The sequence below is a fragment of the Protopterus annectens genome, chromosome 2.part2, assembly GCF_019279795.1.
Source record: "Protopterus annectens isolate FY-2018-M chromosome 2.part2, PAN1.0, whole genome shotgun sequence".
Classification (NCBI taxonomy): Eukaryota; Metazoa; Chordata; order Ceratodontiformes; family Protopteridae; genus Protopterus; species Protopterus annectens.
In genome coordinates this window covers 274,290,931-274,312,593 of record NC_056730.1, presented here as the reverse complement: position 1 = coordinate 274,312,593, position 21,663 = coordinate 274,290,931, and the positions used below count along the sequence as shown (strand labels likewise).

The 21,663-nt window shown below is 32.0% G+C and overlaps 1 protein-coding gene across 1 annotated transcript in view; it reads right to left on the bottom strand.

The window, feature by feature from the left end:
* ADGRB3 (adhesion G protein-coupled receptor B3) overlaps positions 1–21,663 on the bottom strand; it is a 3,555,978-nt gene that overhangs the window by 2,574,612 nt on the left and 959,703 nt on the right. The window contains exon 3 of the mRNA XM_044063870.1: positions 7,387–7,497. Within this exon, the coding sequence (XP_043919805.1) occupies positions 7,387–7,497 (111 nt within the window). The remainder of the gene's footprint in view (positions 1–7,386; positions 7,498–21,663) is intronic.

Genomic DNA, 21,663 nt, shown 5'->3' with positions numbered 1-21,663 from the left:
GATGGACGGAGATTACAGTAAGAGCCCTATTGTAAATCTGAGACTCTAAAATGTGAGTTCTGAAACTCTGAACAACTCATCTTTCGAAGATAAAAGCAAAGTGCAAAACTCACAGTGAAATCTAAAACAGGTTTGTTTACAGTATACAACCTTCCCTGTGCCCCAAAATATGGGGGCCTTTCACCCCTTCCAAAATCCTGGTATGTATTTATAATAATTCCAAGATCTGTACCCTGTAGAAGTAAAAGACTCTCACAGATACAGCAATTTTAGAGTTATTATATATTTCTCTGTATGCAAACATTAATCCTCACTTTTCCCTGGATAACACATCAGCCTAAATCAAAGAGTTGGACCCCACTGTAATATCCAGAAAAAACATATGCAGGAATGAGAAAAACAGATAAAACTCCACACAATCACAGACTAGAGTTCAGGATTGAACCCCAGCATCTAAGACTGTAAGAAAAAGCTGTTACTACTAGGGCATCATCCTGTCTACCTATTACAAAATTGATTAATACATTTTATTTTCTATCCTGATTTTTTTTGTCATTGACAATTCCCCCTCAATATTTTGAGATCTTATTCATCACTTACAAAACGAGAAGGGAGGTGCACATTTATATGAAAATCTCAATGAATCCTTAGAAGAAATTTTGGTTGCAAAGGCCAGAGCACCATGCCTTGAAACACACAAAGACACGGCCAAGGCATAACAGCACATGTGAGATGATTAAATGTGTCCCATTCACCTTTGCATATCTGCATAGTCACAGGGGAGTCAGACATCATTGTGGCAAGCAGTGAACATTAAAAGAAAAATTGTCCTAGATAGAATGCCAGTCCATTGGCTGTACAAAAACAAATACACAGACATTCTCATTCATGTATAGGTGATTTAGAGGAGTTCCTATTCACATGTCAGGATGTCTTTGGGACAGGGGACTCAGCCTGAGACTCCACTGAAAACTCATGCAGACAGATGAAGGACATGCATACAACACAGGAGGCATCCGGTCTAGGAGTTCAATGTTGATTTAAGTATTTTTTTAAAACAAGTTCATTAAATTATCATGTAAGACATAGGCAAAATGCATTAAGAGAAAAGAAAACAAACTATATTAACATTTTTTCCCATTTAGACAAAAATAGAAGTATTAACAAATGATGTCACCCCTCCCCTAGAAATAGTTTACCATTCCTTAAATGCCACTAAGGCAAAAGTAAAACATACTTACCTCACATTTATCACAACCCAGTGAGGATTAACTCATCTACTATAATTCTGCTGCCTTCACACATGGTGGCCTTTTCTCTTTAGAACCACACACACACGCGCACACACACACACACACACACACACACACACACACACACACACACACACACACACACACACAAAATACACATACGTACACAGTCTCATGCATGTACACACACACACACACACACACACACACACACACGCACACACACATACTCATACACACGGGCACACGCGCACACACACACACACACGCACACACACACACACACACACACGCGCGCGCGCGCGCGCACACACACACACACACACACACACACACAGAAAAAACGCACACACTTACAGTCTCATGCATGTACACGCACACACACACACAGACACGCACACACACACACACATACACACATATACTTACACACATGCACACAAAAAAAAACACAGTATGTACGCAGTCTCATGCATGTGCACACACACACAAACACAATTTTAAGTTTGAGTGTTATTTGCATCTCAGAATTCTGTGAAGAATATCAGTGTGATATATCAGAATAAGTCACGAGTCATAATGAGACAATTAGCTATCCTTTCACATTGTGTGTAAGGTGAACATACTTTGCACATCTTATATGTAGAACACAATGCCATGGTGTTTTCTTCAGCCAATTTAGTTGACACTAGGTTTGTAAGTGCACTAGCTGCAATCCTTGCTATGACCCTGGACACCGATTAAGACTCTTATCTGCAAAACTTTAACTTTTATGTATTTTTATTTGTAATGTGATTGGACAATGGGCCAGATTCCAAAAAAGTTGTTCCATTTAAGTCTGCTCTGATTTATTTTTGTGTAAGACCTATCTATAAACAAGTGGTCTTTATGGAATTAGGGCCAATGTCTTCAGGTAGACTGATTAAGCTGTTGTTCAGCATTATGGTCCATTATGGTATTACTCATAGGCTCAGTCTAGTTAACACAGTACACTCTTTGTATAAGTGTTTTCTTTATTTAACTTAATCCTTCACTGCATCACTACACCTTCACAAGTGGTAAAGTGGTACACATTCAATTGTTTTACTAATGCCTGTTCACAGAGTGCACATTCTCATGTTCTCTTTCCCATAGTTGACTATAATTTATTTAGTCTGATGCTGAGACACCCTTTTGTGATTATAATGAATGAAATACAAAAACAGTGCACACATTGTGATATACACAGTTTGATGAAAAAAATCAAAGGAGCATATAATAGAGTTAAGAATGTTCAATAAACAATTTTGTGTTTCATTGCCATGCAGTTAACTATGTGTACATTTCATAAAGCACACCACCTCACATAATGTAAAGGTATAACAAAAAGTCTTAAAAAATCACCTTTAATAGACTTTTTCCTATTGCTATTTATCTTGCAGTTAATAGCCCCCCCAAATTGCTTTATTATAATGTTCACCCTGCACAGTAGAAAATGTTCGATATATAATTTGTTTTGTTGTGGTATTATCTTGCAGTAAAGAAGATGAGATTACTTGAGGAATACATATGTATTCACATAATACCTATATTACAAAGGTAATCCATAATATACGGATCAGAACAAGACACAAATGTAAGGGAACATGTTATGGGAAAGAAATAAAGAGTGAATGCATACATGTTAGACTACGCACATCATGTAATTCAAAGTTAAAAACTGAAGAACTGCTAAAAAAAGGAATGTAGAGTTACTTTACTATGACTTATAATAAGATGGGGCATGTACTCCTCACAATAATATATATATATATATATATATATATATATACATATATATATATATATATATATATATATATATATATATATATAGTCACATAGACATTAGGCAGCTGTTAATTGACATACTGCAGTAAATATAATATTATTGTGAAAGTACAACCGTAAACAGCAACTGGTAATGTAGTGTCTCTACATACCTCCTACAAGATTTTATTCAGTCTATCCCACAAAAATGCTAAATCAAGGCAAAAATCAGTACACTAACTTAATAACTGCATTAATTCAAAATAGTGGCCCTCCTTAGACTTTCTGCTAGCACCTGGAATAACTCACTTCAGATAACCTTCTCACTTTCACAACATTTTTAAAAATACCTTACCATTGCTCTTTGGTCAGCTGAACTGAGCATCATATTTGTATTACAGATTTCACACATATTCTGACTTCTTCATTTCTCTGTTACTCATTATGTTATACAGATGGGACATTTTCTTTTTCTTTTCTGCCGCTGAGTACCCCAGCTCATCTCAAAAGTATTTAAAATCAACTGACTTTATTTTTCATTTTGTGTCATTTAATCAAAGTAAGTCAATTTAAATGCCAGCCCCAGTTTTAGGAAATAAATGCTAACCTTTATCACAAACTTCAAAATCTACCTTATGTCTACATGCTACATACTACAGATTGGTACTACTTTAATTCATATATCATGTCTTGTACAGTATCATTTTTGTACTACATCATGGTATTAGCAATCCATTGTAAACACCTTTTCTCTATGGTAATAGTTCCCAAGCACATTTCTTCCTCAACATATGAACAGATACTTTGAAACTTTCTATTTATGGTCATTAAAATTGTGTCAGTAACTTGTCAGACTTCCTTAAGATGAAGTATCACTTTCTTAAACATTTAATCCTTTATTCACTAAATGTGTAATACCGCAACTTATGATTGCAATGTTATTATGCATTTATTATGGAATTATATATTTTTTTGAAAATGCAGGTACACTGGTTTAATAAGTGCCATCTTTAACCAAAAGTGAGTTATACCAGTAAAATACTGTATACAAAGAATGTAATATAAAGATTAAACAGGTATCTAGAAAGACAGAAAGCTAGCTAGACATATAGATAAACAGACACACAGAAACATAAACTGACAGACATACAGAAAGACAGACTTACAGATATACAGGCAAGCAGGCAGAGATGTAGACAGATATACAGGTATGTAGATAAAAAGACAAACATACTACACTCAGCCTTCTTCTTGTGGTCTAGGTGATGGCAGAAAAGGGACAAAGAAAATGAGTCTGCATACTTGGTTGACAAACAAAAAAAAAACAAATAAGTATCAAAGTAAGGAAAAATAACAAGAAATGTCCTAGTGGTCCTATCAATTCTGTTTGATAGCACAGTCATGTAGTTCAGTAAAGTACAATAAAAAGAAAATAAAGTAAGAACAATGGACAACTAGAAGCTGTAGAAATCCAGTTCCTTATTCATTAATTCTCACTCTTTTTGAGAGCTTAAAAATAGACATTGTTTTAAAAGGCTTTACAGGTCTAGAGTTTCTTTTTCACCTACACTATGGTAGGTCTTTTTTTTTTTCTTAAATTTACTATTTCCACTGATTACATTTATCAGTATGTTACACACAACTATATACTTCATTGACATGGACATATGTTTTTATATGCAGAAAATATAATGAACATTCTCTGTTTTATAACCAGTCAATTTACCAGCTATAGGTATATCTGTTGTTGTTGTTGTGTCTTTCGGCTTTTCCCGGTTAGGGGTCGCCACGGCAGAACTTCGGTCCGCTAATGACTGGCAGTAGATTTTTACGTGCTGAGTTGCCAGCCCTGATGCACAGCCTTCAACGAAGGTACGCCCATTCACGCATGTCTCCACACAGAAGACGCTCTAGCTGCAAATCGAACAGGACAACGTCTTACTGTGAGGTGACAATGCTACTGCAGCACCATCGCAGTTAGCTATAGGTATATCTGTACTCCTTGTAAATCAATTTCCTTCCTGCTTCTTAGAGTTTTATACTTTTATGATAATTTGCAACATATTTTGATGAATAGTCCCATGTACCCTCTTAAAATGCTTGATCATATTTTGAGCTACGACCTTATGTTTTATACAGAATAGCCATTGTACATACTGAATGCATTTTGCATTCACATTTTTTTTACTTAAGCTGGAATAAAACTACCGTTTATAATTCTACAAAAATGAAAATATTTATATTGAAACAGTATAAAATGCATAATATGGTGCACATTGCTAAACCAAACAGCAAAATTATTAAATTAAAAAAAAAACATTTTGGATGAGTAACCTTCACCACAGGCATTTACCAAAAGCGTTTTTGTTTTACACTAAGTTTGTAGTATACATTTCCATAAAACTGTCACTTTGTTTTTTGGTCTGCTGATCATATGTGGTATTCTGGCTATTTTTTCACTACAGAGCTTACAACATTATTGGTTAAAATTCAGTGAAGGCATACAAATATATAAAATGAAATAAAATTTATATATTTTTCTTACATTTACTGATGATGGAGCAAAAAATATTATTCTGCTTTGGGGTGATTAAACTTAGTATAAGGTCATGTCATATTATGTTAATGATTATTCCAATACTATTTTATCTATAAATGGTGAAGTTTAACTACTTTACAGAGTTCTTGTCTTTATAACTAAACATATTACACATGCAAATGGACACACACGCACATGTACATACATGCATACACAAACACACACTGATAACACACTCATGCTTACAATGAATAACCATTATGGAACAGTGATATAGTACACAATGCACCCAGTTCATGTGCATCTCTATTCCAAGGGCTGCAGACAACTACATGTCTTTTGTATAAAGGCAATAGACTGCTCAATATAAAAATAAAAAATAAAAAAGTACAAAACAATCTGAGAAGAAAATGTAAAAGGCTGTGCTCTTCAGTATAGAAAGAAAAATTCTGCAGGAAATATATATATATATATATATATATATATATATATATATATATATATATATATTATTCAAACTTCATAACCTTTGCAAAGGAAATATTTCTTAGACTCTACTGATTTCCAAAAATACATATATGTCACAGTGTAATTTCTCAGGCCACCTGTCTTGAAACATTCATTGAGCAGTGTTTTGAAGGAATTTATTCTATAAAATGGATTCCCTATATAAAAAAACAAATAAACATTAAAGGTGCTAACCCACTGAAAACATTAAGTACAGACAACTGGCCAAAAACATAATATGGACACATTTGTAAATGGAAGAAACATACATAAATGTCGTATGCATCTGTAAATGTCAGACATGAGGAGAAAGCATTTAGAAAACATTTGAATCAATGACAATTAAGCAATGTCTCTCAAAGATGTGAGGTTATTACTTAACATATCATAGCAAAATGATAAAATATATACATTATATAATGCATTAATGATGGAGGCATACCAGCTGCACACCTGTAAATAACATCTTGGATGTGGGAACAGGGTTATGAACAACCACCACAAATGTATACATTGAAAGCATTTCTTTTGAAGTGTTCAGAAATAATTGTATATGATACTTGCAGATGTTAAAATTGATGATAAACATGCTCAGACATGAATTCCATGCTACAGAAGGTGATGCAACTCAGAAGAAGAGCCGTGATGGGCAGATCAAGTTTTATACAGATTTATATAGGTTTAACAAGTGAGAAATAGTGTTATACTACTGTTATGTTATGTCGACTAAAATATAAGGACTGTGAAAAATAAAGTACTGATATTATTTGCAAGCAAACATTTACTGGTAAGAGCTATCTAAGGAACAGATTTATTATGAACTTTTCTACACATTAATAAATTTAGTTATGATTTTAATGCAGAGAAAACATGCAAACTCACTATGATAATGAAAATGCTATGACAATGAATGATAGGATGACTTTAAATTATTTCATGTTAAATTTCTGTAGGAATGACAGAAAGGGTTTCCTTAATACTGCTTAGTGAAATCCAATCTATATTTATAATTTAGAGAAATGACTGCTTTCATCTTTGGGAAAATGTTCCTCTTTTACTAAGGAAACCCATATTCAGTATAATTTAATTCCGATGGTTAAATGATATTCTGTGCATTTCTATTTAAAAAAATAAAACATTTATCAGCTACTGCATTTATGGGACTTTAACTGGTGACAAACTAAATGTCTGAAAAAAGTATCAGCTTATAAACTGACATATGCAAAGATTATGAAACATGCAGTGTTCTTTTATAATTAATTAAACAATAAGCAAGAAAAAATGTAGCTAGTATATTACCAGTTTGTGCCATAAATTTAGCAGCATCAGCGTACTCCTGAGGGGCCTTTTTCTCATGTACTGATCGAGGTCGCTGACTTTTAATTGTATGTCCTTCCATCATTCCAAATTCTAAAGACAGAATAAAGGTTCATGAATGCTTTAGCTATAGACATGATTCAGTGTTGACAGTTCTTGCTCATGCAGAACAATGGTTTCAGAGTACAGAGAAATGAAAAAAAAAAAACCTTTGCATAATTTAAAAAGAGGTTAACATCATTTTAGCGTCTACACTAGCCTTACCATATACTTATTTCAGCATTAGCAGAAGTTTAAATATATCATAAAGGCTTTTGTTTGATTCAAATGGCAGATGAATGTAGTGAATATATTATGGTGAAGGTGGTAGGAAAATACACTCGCATGCAGAATCTCATCTCACAGTCAACAAACTTACACAAAACCTATATTTAAATTGTACTAATATGGAGGTATTGTTCTTTAGAACTGGAGAGGCCTTGCATACTTTGAGTCTGCCTAGTAGCATTCTTGGGAAAGGAAAATGCAGTAGGATAAGTTAGTAAAAACTCTTATGATACAATGAATTTGTGGACAGTAAGGTAAATACAATTTAAAATGTAGGAGGTACACTATAGAATCATGAAAAAATTAGTAATCTTGAAATTAGAATTATTAATTTATGGAATACCCCAATGATTTAACACTGTCCTATGTGTCAGACATTTTATTTTAGTGCATTGCTGTTTTATTTAGATTTGCAAACTGAAAAGACCAAGTTACACAAACACATGCCACAGTTTTCTTGACTACAAGGATGCACTCTCACAGATACTATCAGGTGACTCAAAAATTCTGCAGAGAACTAGTCATGCATTATTTCAGTATCTGCCAAATTTGCAGTATTTTAAAGTCTTCTTTCTTTTTATTTTTGGAAATCAGCTCTTAAAAAAATTGAAATACTAATGGAAGCAGAAAACATATAACATTAATTTTACAACAGAGACACAGAATATAACTTATGACATATCATAACATATTACTTTCAACTCAGTTTCATCTACATGTCCAGGAGCTATTGACAGGCTATATTACTTTGATGGTATGATGTCCAAGTAGTTAGAGTTCAGCATTCTGTCATTACAAAAAATAAACTTGTAGTAAGATCCAGTAGCCATAAGTACACTTTCAGAAATTTGTGATGAAAAGCTTGAAACATTGACTTCTACTTAGAGTTTGAACTCATCTTTGGCACTTTTTTTGCACTTCTTCATTGTGTATATGAAATATATCGTAGTTGTCTAAATATCATGGCAGTGTAGTTCTCTTGATAGCTAGTTTTATTCAGTAATAATCAGAAAAAAAAGATAAGTAGCTTCACCTCCTACAAAAGTTATAATTTTCCTGTCAGAATTTCAGCTGATTGGTTAAGAGTGAATACACTTCAACATGAGGCACTCAAAATGGTACTCAGGATTCTTCTGTAAAAAAAAAAAAATATGCAATCACTAATATCTAGTATGTAGGATGTATTACTTAAAATGAACAAGCTTTATACCAAAATAGAAAGTTTCAAAGAACAGCCCAGAAAGAAGATGGAAGATTTAGAAATTCTTATGAAACAAAAAAGTGCACAAATCAGCAGTATGGAATAAGCTTTAAATGATTATGAAAGGAGAATAACTGAAAGTGAATCTCAGGCTGAATCTCTTAAAACAAAATAACTGGCTCATAGATAAAGTTGATTGTTTTGAAAATAGACTTAGAGAAAATTACATCAAAATATATAGTATACCTATAAAGTATGAGGGGCACAATATAAAAAAAACTTATTATCAAACTGGCTACATAAAACATTAAATCTACCTGAAACTTTATCTTTTGGAATTGAAACGTCCTATAAGATTTCTGACAGGACCTTCAAAGAAGGAAAACTCACCACCACATACAATTATAGTTAGGTTTATGCCCAGCTTAGAAAAAGATCAAATATTGAAAACAGCATGGACCAGCCCACATATTAAACTAGTTGAACATGTAGTCAGATTTGACAATTATTATTCCAGTAAAGTAATGAGTAAAAGAAAATACTGCTTACCACTGATTAAAGAATTAAAAAAGAAGAATATTAAAGCTACTTTGGTGTTTCTTGCAAAGATCAATTTATTTATTTCTGACGGAATTAAGCTATTTGACACACTGGAGGGGGCATCCACTTTTCTTAACAAAAAGAAAATCCTTAATAATACTGAAGAAATGGATTGGAACACTATATCTCTCTCGAGAGTAAGTAAGCAGAATCCCTAGAAAACTGCATCTAAAATTAAAAAGCTTAAAAACAAGTGACTTTTTTTCTCTTATTGCAAGACTGTTATTTCTGAAACAATAGATTTACCCTTTTAGTAAAAGATTTGTATTGGACTTTAAGCTACAAAACATATGTAAGTATGTATTTATATTTTAAGCTGTAGCATTTTTCATGATAAGGAATATAAATGGTCAATTTTACTATATTTACAGTGAAAGACTTAATATATTTACTTTAACTAAATTTATGAATGTATTTCTAAAATGCTAAACAAATACTTCCTGTAGCAGAATGTAATTAAATTATGCACAATAGAATCAGTAGCTTTAAGACTATATAAGTAAAGAATTTTATTTTATTTGTTTTAAAGGAGAACCATGCCCACAGACTAAAAAAACATGTTTATTTCATCATGGTTTGGTGTTTCCTACATTTTAATACCACTCTGGTACTATTTACAGGTTTTTAAATATTTTATACATAATTTCTTAATCTGACCACATGGGGTCTGACATCTTGAAGTAATTCTGATTGTTTAGGCTGCCTCTAGGTATCCAACAATGCACTACTTGTCTGTAAAAAATTACATCACACAGGCTTCTTTCTTCATAAAGCTCTTGTCACTGCATTGATTTTATATCCATACACTGCTGTCTTTCAGTCCGTTTGAAGTAACATTTCATGTCATTCAATGACTACTTAAAAGACAAACAGTGCAAATGCCACAGATCAGACATTCAAAGTGCTTTTACCTCTTGCTTCTTTTTAAAATGGCTAAACTGCAGTCTTTTGTGAAGTCTGAATTGTACTACTTTGACTCATTTCCCGTCTCCCTTCACACCTAACTTCCCTAGCTGTCAAAGTGCTAAGGGTAATTTGAGCTGTTAACTGCTGTGATTGACAGCTCACAGCAGGAGACTTGACTCATGTACTGTTTCCTTGTTCTAGCCTTTACTTTCTGAACGGGTAGAGGAAGGAACAGGAAGCTGTAACATCACAGCATGGGTGGATTTTTAGGACTATTGTAGTGATGTCAGTTTGGGGAGGGAATTGGCCAGAAAACTACCTGTATTCAGTGTCCTTGATGACATCAGTGAATTGGAGATTGCAGCAAGCTTTTCCCAGGCAGGATAAGAGTGTTTTAAAAGTCAAACCACCACAGTACAGAAATGTACTATTCTAGTGGAGAGAAACAGTTGACTTAAAATATTCTAAATGCTGTATTGTTGTTTATTCATAGCAGGACAGTAAATAGAGAGAAAAATGACAGAGAAGTTGAGCAATAGAATCCCATTATTGCCCTTTAACTTTGCCTGGTATATGCATTGCTGGGCTAACTGAATGGCAGATCTAAGTACTAATAGCAATTTAAAGTGGCAATGTGCTGACAATTGTGATCTCTTTATTCCTGTGAAACACTTTCCTTTCAAAGGTCATTTATGAAGCAATTAACACTTAAAAAACTTCAAGAACAAAGGAATACTCCAGTTGTATGAAAATGCTTGATTCTTGCCTGACTTGCTTCTCATCTGCGCCTTGAACCTTTTTTGAAGAAAATCCATGTCCTAGAAGAAATCAAAGTTCATTACTACTGTCTGTAAAAGTCCCTTAATTGTGGCAGTGACAATGAGAAGAAAAGATTTTAGCTTCTTTTCAAGTGCATATGAATGAAATCTATTCAAAGTGGCATAAATTTTAATATTTGTTTAGAAGGGAAGAATTGGTAAAACAAAAGTTATAGTAATATTTTATATTGAGCTGTTGCTGATATGTAATATGTTTACATTTTGCTGAATCTTAATACCTTATACTGTAGTGTTATTAACTATAACATATTATTGGGAAGCAGTAAATCTAGATGTTTGTTACTGTTTAGATCAGTTTAAAGGAATTCAGAAGAATGAAAAACTTACAGAGGAGATTAGCAGCTCTTGTGTGTTGTGAGTTGTCATTTTCACATGCTGTAATCAAATTCTAATGTCAGGATATGAAGCTTAGATCTAAATGATAGTTCACAATGGCTAAAAACACACATTCAAATAAAACAAGCAGGAATTCTTTTACATATAGTTAAAATTGCTTATAATACTAGAATTAATAAGAACAGTAAACATCTTTTGAATAATATTCAAATGCACAAGGAATGACACATCTACTAAGTAAAATTAATAAAAGAGCATATCAGTAAGTCAAAAAATATATACACATATTGTAATCTCCAATAGAGAGTTGATTAAATAGTCATTTGATGGTCAATTTTAGAAATAGAAGTTATATAAAATATGGTAGACTATCAGTGGAAAAATAAGACAGAAAAATATATTTAAATAACAAACCGCTTATAAGAAAGATCTTTATTACATATACCTGTGTATGGCAGAAGCGTGAATGTACAGTTTCGTATATAGTTTACTGAGAAAATTATAAAAACATATTAAAAAAAAAATCCTGAAAGCTGAAATTTAAAGATTGACCATTTGAAAGTAGAAGCTTTTTGCGTATTACATGCTATTAGATTCACTAAGACTACTTAAAACACACATTTTTATGTCAGAGCTTAAATGTTGTTACTTTATTGCTGAATCAGTACATTCATTTTGATAGAAAGTAAAGTAGATTTTTCAAGATGATTAAACCCGGAAGGGAGAATGTGATTTTAATTAAGCACAGTATAATCCTGAATACAATACACAGTGCAATTCTTTTGACTCTGTAGAAATAGCAAGACATTCTCTTTGACCTTACCAATGTACATAAATTTTATGAAATTTAATAAGCTAATGCATTTTTCAATATTTTGATATTTATCATATTAATAGTGTTACACAATTTTAAAATAGAGACACTTGTGCTTTTAAAATTAATTCAGGGCTTTTGTTAAATCTATAAAATATGTACATATCTTTTAGCATGACAAATGTATACATGCATTGATTTTCCTATTGTATAATAGTTTAATAAGATAAGATTACACATCACCTGTAAGCATACACATATCTTTATCTCTTCAGTTCTGACTCAGTTCCACATATTTATTTAGAGATTTAGTTATAATAAAATTGAATGACAAAATAATTTGGATGGCACAGGGCTGCAGCGGTTTGCATTGTAGTCTCACAGCAAGAGGTTCACAGTTTGATTCTCAGCGGGGGTGCCTTCTGTGTGCAGTCTGCATGTCCTCCCTGCATTCGTGTGGGTTTCCTCTGGGTGCTTTGTTTTCCTCTAATATTACCAAGACATGCATTCTGGAACGTTACTCCCTGGGCCTCCCCTGAAAAGTGGCTCGTTCCAAGTCAGACTTTCACAGTAAACAAATGTTAAGTAAATAATAAAAATATTTAATAGATAATTTTACTACTATTACATACCTACATATATAGTATATCATTTGTTGGATTATTTAATATTTATGATTAATAGAAGAGGATTATTAAACTTTTATGTAGTAATGAGGGAATTGTATTAAATGCCAAAATATATAACTAATTTAATAGTCACTAATTATTTTTAAATTATATATAATATGATACTAATTATTTATAAATAATGGCAGCTTTTGGATAGTTTTTGATGAATGTTTAGGTATTGATTGGTAGAGCAATAGTATAGCAGTTTGTCTATTTGATAGGCAAACTAGAAACTTTGGTATCCATGTTAGGTTGTGTTTTATTAGTAATAAATACAGTTACAGCTGTAGACTTGTTTCTGTTTTTGTCATTTATGAGTTTTAGTAGACTAGTTTGTAGAAAGGAAGAATTAAAAAAATGTGCAATCTTAAGCTAATGTAGGAATGCATTAGAGTCTTATATACAAGTGTATTAATACGGTGGATAAATGAGTCATATTATCTCTTAAAATAAATCTTTTGAAACACACAGTATGTCTAGTTTTGATCTATTACTTATTAATGCAAATGGATTTAATAATGGCAAAAAAGGAAATCACTAATGGGATATTTAAAATTAAATATAGGAGATATATTCTTGCAAGAGACTCACTTGATAAAGATATACGATATTTAAATATCTTAGGTTATGAAGTGTTATCATCTGTTTCTTTTAACAAAAAGAGTACAGAAACTCTTATACTTTGGAGAAAGACCACTGTAATGCCTAGGTTCATGGAATCCATTAATGATTCCAAAGGAGTATAGTGTGTAGTAATTAAATATAATGGAAACATCTGTAGGCTAGCTAATTTTTACTGCATCCCTGGAATAGGCGCAAGATTGGTTAAAGATCACTTATAAATATTACAAAGTCATTGGAAAGATATTTTAATTTTAACAGGGGATTTTAACTGCATCAAGCAGAAAAGATCCTCGCAAGTACGGCAAGTGCATAGGTCCAATAAACTGGAAGTAAATATGAAAAGTAGAGGCCAGCACTAAAGGTGGTTTAAATAACTCAATTTTTATTTAACCATAAACACCAAAAGGCCAGGGTAAAAATCCTTAAACCCCACAAAATTCAACCAGAATGGTTTCAGCTGAGATAGCCTTCCCAGTGTTAAGCACCATATAGTCACATCCCAGAATTTATACAAATCCATTAATTAGATACAATTGTTTATTGGTTAATCACAAATGATCATTTAATCCAAGCTGAAAAAGCTCACCTAATTTGATAATCCATTTCTTCTCCTTAGCATTAAGAACAGTATACCACCCAGATTTATTAATCCTGTCACCCACTATGTTATCAATAACAGTAAATCTGTAAGAGGCATTAATATGTTTAAGTGTAGGATTGCATAAGGCATTTGATTGTCTCTTGTTGCTAATATCACTCAAATGTTCACCAATTCATTAAGCATAACGGCCTAGATGTTTGGCCAATGTAAAAGGCAGAACATGTACACATTGCCAAGTATATGACCCAGTCTGACCCACAATTGGCCAAAGACTTAATATCATAAACCAGCAAGGTATTCCTACTACTAAACTGTTTAGTTTTATTCACTCTAATGCAGTGTGTACAATGGCCACAAGGTACACAACCACATAATATCTCCCTGTAATGGTATGTTGTTGTTGTACCATGGGAGCCTCCTTAAGGTGTTTATAATGACTGAAATATGAACCAAGTGTCCTCCCTCTCCGAAATGAAAATAGGCATCTATTGCCTAAGATATCAGATAACTTATGGTCCAATAGCAGTATGTTCCAAAGTCTATAAACAATATCCATGAATGCCCCTGTATTCCATCCATATATGGTGACTAGCCTCAAATCCAATGTCCTATCAGATGAATGTCCCTTATATGACAACAACTCCTGCCTATTCTGGCTGGAAGCCCAGTTACTGGCAGAAATTATATTGCCATGTTTATAACCCCTATTTTGGAATCTTTGTACCAAATCACTCCTATATTGCTCATATTTTTCCATATTAGAGCAAACACATTTAACCCGATGAAATTGTGATTTGGGGATATTTCTAATAATGTGTTGTGGGTGAAAGATTGATGCATGAAGTAATGAATTATATTGTGGGTATTTCCAAACAATTTCACTATCTAGGGTGTTGTCTTCCTTCCTTGTAATAAGGACATCCAAAAAAGTGATCTGGTCTGTATGGTAATGGACAGTGAATTGGATTCCCCACTTATTCTCTTTTAAATATTCTATAAATTCCAAAAGGTATGTGCTGTCCGCTCTTCAAACCAACCAACAGCCATCAAGGTAACACCTCCAAATATCAATTTCTTCCAGGTACAAATTATATGCAGGGTCGTAAATAAGATGGTCTTCCACATAGGCTTACTGTATCAGGCAGAGGGTCACTTACCGAATCACTTTCACAGTTCCTAACTAAATATTTGCAACCATTATTGAAATTTATTAGAGCATGTATACAGGATGCTACCTAATTTTTAGGTATCATTTCTGACATGCAGTTAGAACTGGGTTGGCTCCTTTGTACACAGGATGTCACAGCCCTTTATACTAATATTCCACACTGGGCTGGTCTTTGTGCGTTACAATATTGGTTGGAGAAAAGTGAACTTTATCAACCTGGATTCAGTACATTTTTGGTTTGCATAGCAGAGCATGTTTTAACTAAGAATGTTCTATTTTTTCAGGACCAATGCTAATGGCAAATGCAGGGTACAGCAATGGGGGCATCTTTTGCCCCTGTTTACACTGATTTATTTATGGCCTATGTGAAGGACCATCTTATTTATGACCCTGCACATAATTTGTACCTGGAAGAAATTGATATTTGGAGGCATTATCTGGACGATTGTTGGCTGGTTTGGAGAGTGGACAGCACATACCTTTTGTAATTTATAGAATATTTAAATGGGAATAAGTGGGGAATACAATTCACTGTCCATTACCATACAGACCAGATCACTTTTCTGGATGTCCTTATTACAAGGAAGGAAGACAAAACCCTAATGACATTTTTCAGAAGTACCCACAATATAATTCATTACTTCATGCATCCAGCTTTCACCCACAACACATTATGAGAAATATCCCCAAATCACAATTTATTTGTGTTAAACGTGTTTGCTCTAATATGGAAAAACATGAGCTATATAGGAGTGATTTGGTATAAAGATTCCAAAATAGAGTTGTAAACATGGCAATATAATTTCTGCCAGTAACTGGGCTTCTAGCCAGGATAGGAAAGACTTGTTATTATGTAAGGAACATTCATCTGATAAGACATTGGATTTGAGGCTAGTCACCATATATGGATGGAATACGGGGGCATTTATGGATATTATTAATAGGCATGGGAACATATTGCCATCAGACCACAGGTTATCTGATATCTTAGGCAATAGATACCTATTTTCATTTCAGAAAGGGAGGACACTTGGCTCCTATTTCAGTCATTATAAGCACATTAAGGAGGCTCCCATGGTACAACAACAACATACCATTACAGGGGCGATATTATGTGGTTGTGTACCTTGTGGCCATTGTACACACTGCATTAGAGTGAATAAAACTAAACAGTTTAGTAGTAGGAATACCCCGTTGGTTTATGATATTAAGTTTTGGGCCAGTTGTGGGTCAGACTGGGTCATATACTTGGCAATGTGTACATGTTCGGCCTTTTACATTGGCAGAAGATCTAGGCCATTATGCTTATGAATTGGTGAACATTTGAGAGATATTAGGAACAAGAGACAATTAACTGCCTTATACAATCCCACACTTAAACATATTAATGCCTCTTACAGATTTACTGTTATTGATTAAATAGTGGGTGACAGGATTAATAAATTGGGGTGGCATACTATTCTTAATGCTAAGGAGAAGAAATGGATTATCAAATTAGGTGGGCTTTTTCAGCCTGGATTAAATGATCATTTGTGATAAACCAATAACAAATTGTATCTAATTAATGGATTTGTATAAATTCTGGGATGAGACTATATGGTGCTTAACACTGAGGAAGGCTATTTCAGTCAAAACCATTCTGGTTGAATTTTGTGGGGTTTAAGGGTTTTTACCCTGCCCTTTTGGTATTTACGGTTAAATAAAAATTGAGTTATTTAAACCACCTTTGGTGCTGGCTTCTACTTTTTGATTTTAACTGCATATCCAGCACAGATGGATTAGTAATAATACAAATGTAGTTGATTTAATATTAAAAGCAAAAGACAGGTCATTGCTCTTCACTCATCATTTTTATGCACATTGGGCACAAACTAGAATGGATAGGATTTATACCTCTACAGATTTACTTAAAAAAGGGAATTACTTTAAAACTATTCCTTGTACTTTATTGAATCATAATGCGCTATATATTAATATATTGTGGATATAAAGACATTACAGATTAGTTAAAGAATCCCAGTATATGTATATATGAAAAAGTTAAAAGCATTTAAAAGTTACCTTAAGAAACAATTTGAGAATTTTTTATCTTTGAATGATAATGGTCAGGTTAGTAAACCCATATTATCTGACTTCTTAAAAATGCATATTAAAGATAGAATGTGAAGATAAGCTAGTAATAAAATGAAACAGTGGGATAAGGAGTTGTTAGAATTACAAGATGAAATACATAAAGCAAGGTTTGAAAAGCAAATATAGAAATTAGATAATACTGAAGTCAATGACAAAACATCAAACAATTTTAACACAAAAAGTGGAGATAGCTTCAGAAAAAAAAAAATTGCAATGACTTCAAAACATCTCCATAGATAACTAATAGAAGTAAGGTATTAAGCAAAAAAGCACAAATCAATAATATCTGAAATCTTCACACTAATAAGCTTACTTTGGAGGCAGAGGATTTTTTTTTAAATTCAATGATGATGTTCATAAAGATAAAATAATAATAATGCTGATGATTATAAAACTGATAAGTATTTAAGGAAAAACGTTACTAATAAACTTAATGGCCAACATATATCTCTGCTGAATAAGCCTATTACCCTAATAGAAGTTAAATGATCTTTTAAAAAGGGAAAAGCAGTAAAGCTCCAGGGTTACATGGTTTAAGTATGGAATGATATTGTCTGCTTCCATTAAATCTATTAGAATTACTAAGTGACATTTCGGGATACTTCAAAGTGACACAAAATTCCTCTCTAATAGAAATTTTCTGTGTTCTCATTTATATTTATGCAAAGAAAGGATAATAAGTTTCCTCATATAGGCGTATTTCATTATTAAATTCAGACTATAAAATATTTACTTCCATCTCCACTACAAGATTAAGAAATATAGTAGATAAATTAATAAATATCAAACAACATTTATAGTCAATAGATTAACATTTTATAATATAAAAGGGTAGTAACTATCTTATAGTTAGCAAAAGGAATGAACAAATTATTTGGCCCTAACTAGTCTAGATATTGAGACAGAGTTTGATTCTGTAGATTGGAACTATTTGTTTAAAACTTTAGAAGTGGTTGTATTTCCAGAACAATTTACTAGAATGTTAAAAAAAACTTGTATAGAGACTCCAAAGTGTATGTTAAAATTAGATCTTACATTTCTCAAGGATTCACTTTAAACAAAGAAACAAACTAAGGGTGTCCCTTGTCCCTCTACTATTTGCATTAGTTATCAAGCCCTTAGCTAATGGTATAAGAAGCAATGAAAAAATTGATGGATCCTCAATTAATAAAGATTATCAGTCTAAAATACAGCTCTTTGCACCTGATACTTTACTAACTATGGGTGATTTCAATTGTTCAAATGAAGACATATATGAAGAAATAAAAAGTTTCATGAAGTAAAGAACTAAAATATTTAGGAATAAAAATCTATCAAGATGTGATTAAGATTATTAATAATAATTCTGAAAAAAATTGAAGAAGTGTTACTTCTTATTACAAATTATCTATTTTTACTTTTGTGGATGGTATATTACTTATTAAAAAGATTGTATTACCCATTATTATATATTTATATGTATAGCATTCAGTAGAGTACCCAAAAAATAAAGAAAATGAAAACAAATATGTTAAATTCATCCTTATGGTACCCCAAAAAGCCAAGAATTGCTTATAGAAATCATATGAAGTAATGAGAGTTTGGTGGCATTAGCTTCCCAGATGTAGAACCTTATTCCATTGCTTCACATTTTAACTCTATTATTCTCTGGCTAGACTCATCTTATAATAGTCAATGGAAAATGATTCAGGCGCAGATTATACAAAATTCTTATAAGTTTATCGAATCTGATAAATTAGAAGCATAGAATCATTCTTTCATCTGGTTAATAAAATTTGCCTTAGCAGGAATTTAATTCCAATCTTTAGAGTCTGCGTATATCAAATCAATTATTAAAGCAATTCAGAAATATGTTTTTAAAACCCAATTAATATCAAAATGAAATGTTTGTAACTTCCCGCTGCACACTGCTCGAGATTTAAGGAAACTCAAAACAATGTTAAAATTAATTTACTAAAAAGAAATGAATTAGTATTATGGTATGATTGCTTTGAAAAAGGAAAAGCTAAGTCATCAGAATATTTAATGAAAGATTATGAGTTGCATTCATTTGTTGTCCAGTTAATATTGTCTATCAGTAAGAAATTAAATGCATTTCTAGATACTATGTGTAAAGAGGAACAGAACATTAATACCCCATTGCATGAATATATGAATGCTATCATTGAAGGTAAATTGGCCAATGAAGGAAGTGTGTCCAGGTTATATAAATTATAAATAAAAATAATAATTTCAAAATAAAATCTTGAAACTTTTTCAATAGTAGTGGATTGAGTGACTCAGTAGCTGGTAAGAATACAACTTTATTACTTAAATCAGTCAGTCAAACTTCTTCAAATTTATACTGTGATGTTTTTATCACAAGTTATACAGACAGAATGTTTGTTATTCCCTCTAAAATCTCTAAGTTTAGTAAAATTACTTCTTCAGTTTGTTGGAGATGTAAACATGTAAACACTGATTGGGCAATTGTTTATGGTGAAAAATGAAATGTATACTGGGAAGAGACAATTATGTTTTAAGGTGTTATGGTCTGATGATTGTTCTTTAGTTAGAGCAATAATACTAATGAATGCTGCACTTCCTCTATCTCTAAAAGCCAAGCAATAAAAATGTTTTGGAGTCTTTTAGCTGTAGCTAGAAAAGTTATTAAAAAAATTGGAAATCAAGTGCAGTTCCTACATTCAACATTTTTTTTAATTTAACAGCAACTATATTTAGTGGATAATATAATCCTATGAAGAGAGTAATACAAATTATTAAAATAGACTTGTAATCATCTTAAAATTAAGTAAGAGAATCTTGCAAAAGAAAAAGAAACTTAAATACAAAAAAGAAATAAATCTAAACATAGAATATCTATGAATCTCAGTATATAAGACAGAAAAAAATCTCAAGACCCATTATCTCTAATCTAACGAAGAAAAGAAAGTATCATTCATAATACAGAAACTCTACAGTAACTTAGTATAAAATGGTAATTCTTTGTATGATAAAGAATAATAAAAAGGAACATGTATAATTAGAGACTAGAATCAATATTTGTATAACAAATTTCAGTTTCAGAAACTACGTAATAAATAATATAAAATAAAATTTTAGTCCATGTATTTCATCTTTTACTATCAATTCACAGACTCTATATAAAAATAACCATTTTCAGATGAGTTATAGAATATTATAAAGAATATCAAATTTAAGGTCCATAAGTATAAAAAATTGTAAATATCAGTAATATGTAAGTAATTTTTTTAATTCATTCCACTCCCTTTCTTCCCCTTCCTTCATTCCTTCCCTTTTTGTCACACATATTTCTTGTAAGATAATCTTCTGATCTGGCTTATATTTGTAATTATAATTGTTTTGTAGATATGGTCATAACTGTATATCTACCTAAAATTATACTTGAGATTGAATTCACAGATTTCTATAAAGTCTGATATAGAATTATTAATCAGATCAAGAGTACTATTATAATAACATACACACTTTCACACAGAGTACAAAGAATCATGAGTTCATAGGAGATTATTAGACTAATAGATTAAGTGTCTTTACATGTTTAACCTATATAACCCAAGTTCACCTAATATATGTTCCCTAGGGTAGGTGGATGAGCTGTATTTGTATCTATGTGTCGAATATTTTACAAAATAGTTCATATCTTAATGGACCATTCCATGAGCACTAGTCTTTTTCTATAATATAGTAATAATAATAATAAATATATATTAGAGACTTTAAAGTTTACAGATGTCCTGATATAGCTATATTTTTCATCTGTATCTTTAGTACATCTGTAAAATTATGCAAATGACTTCTCATATTAATCTCTATGATTCATAAATATATAAAACATAGTGTAGTGTGTGTGTGTGTGTGTGTGTGTGTGTGTGTGTGTGTGTGTGTGTGTGTGTGTGTGTGTGTGTGTTTATGTGTGACATTGATATTTTTCGAAGTACAAAATAATCGTATAGGAAATAACATGCAGTTTTTTATGCCTATTGAAAACAAATGTTTAAAAAATGCAGTCTTGGAA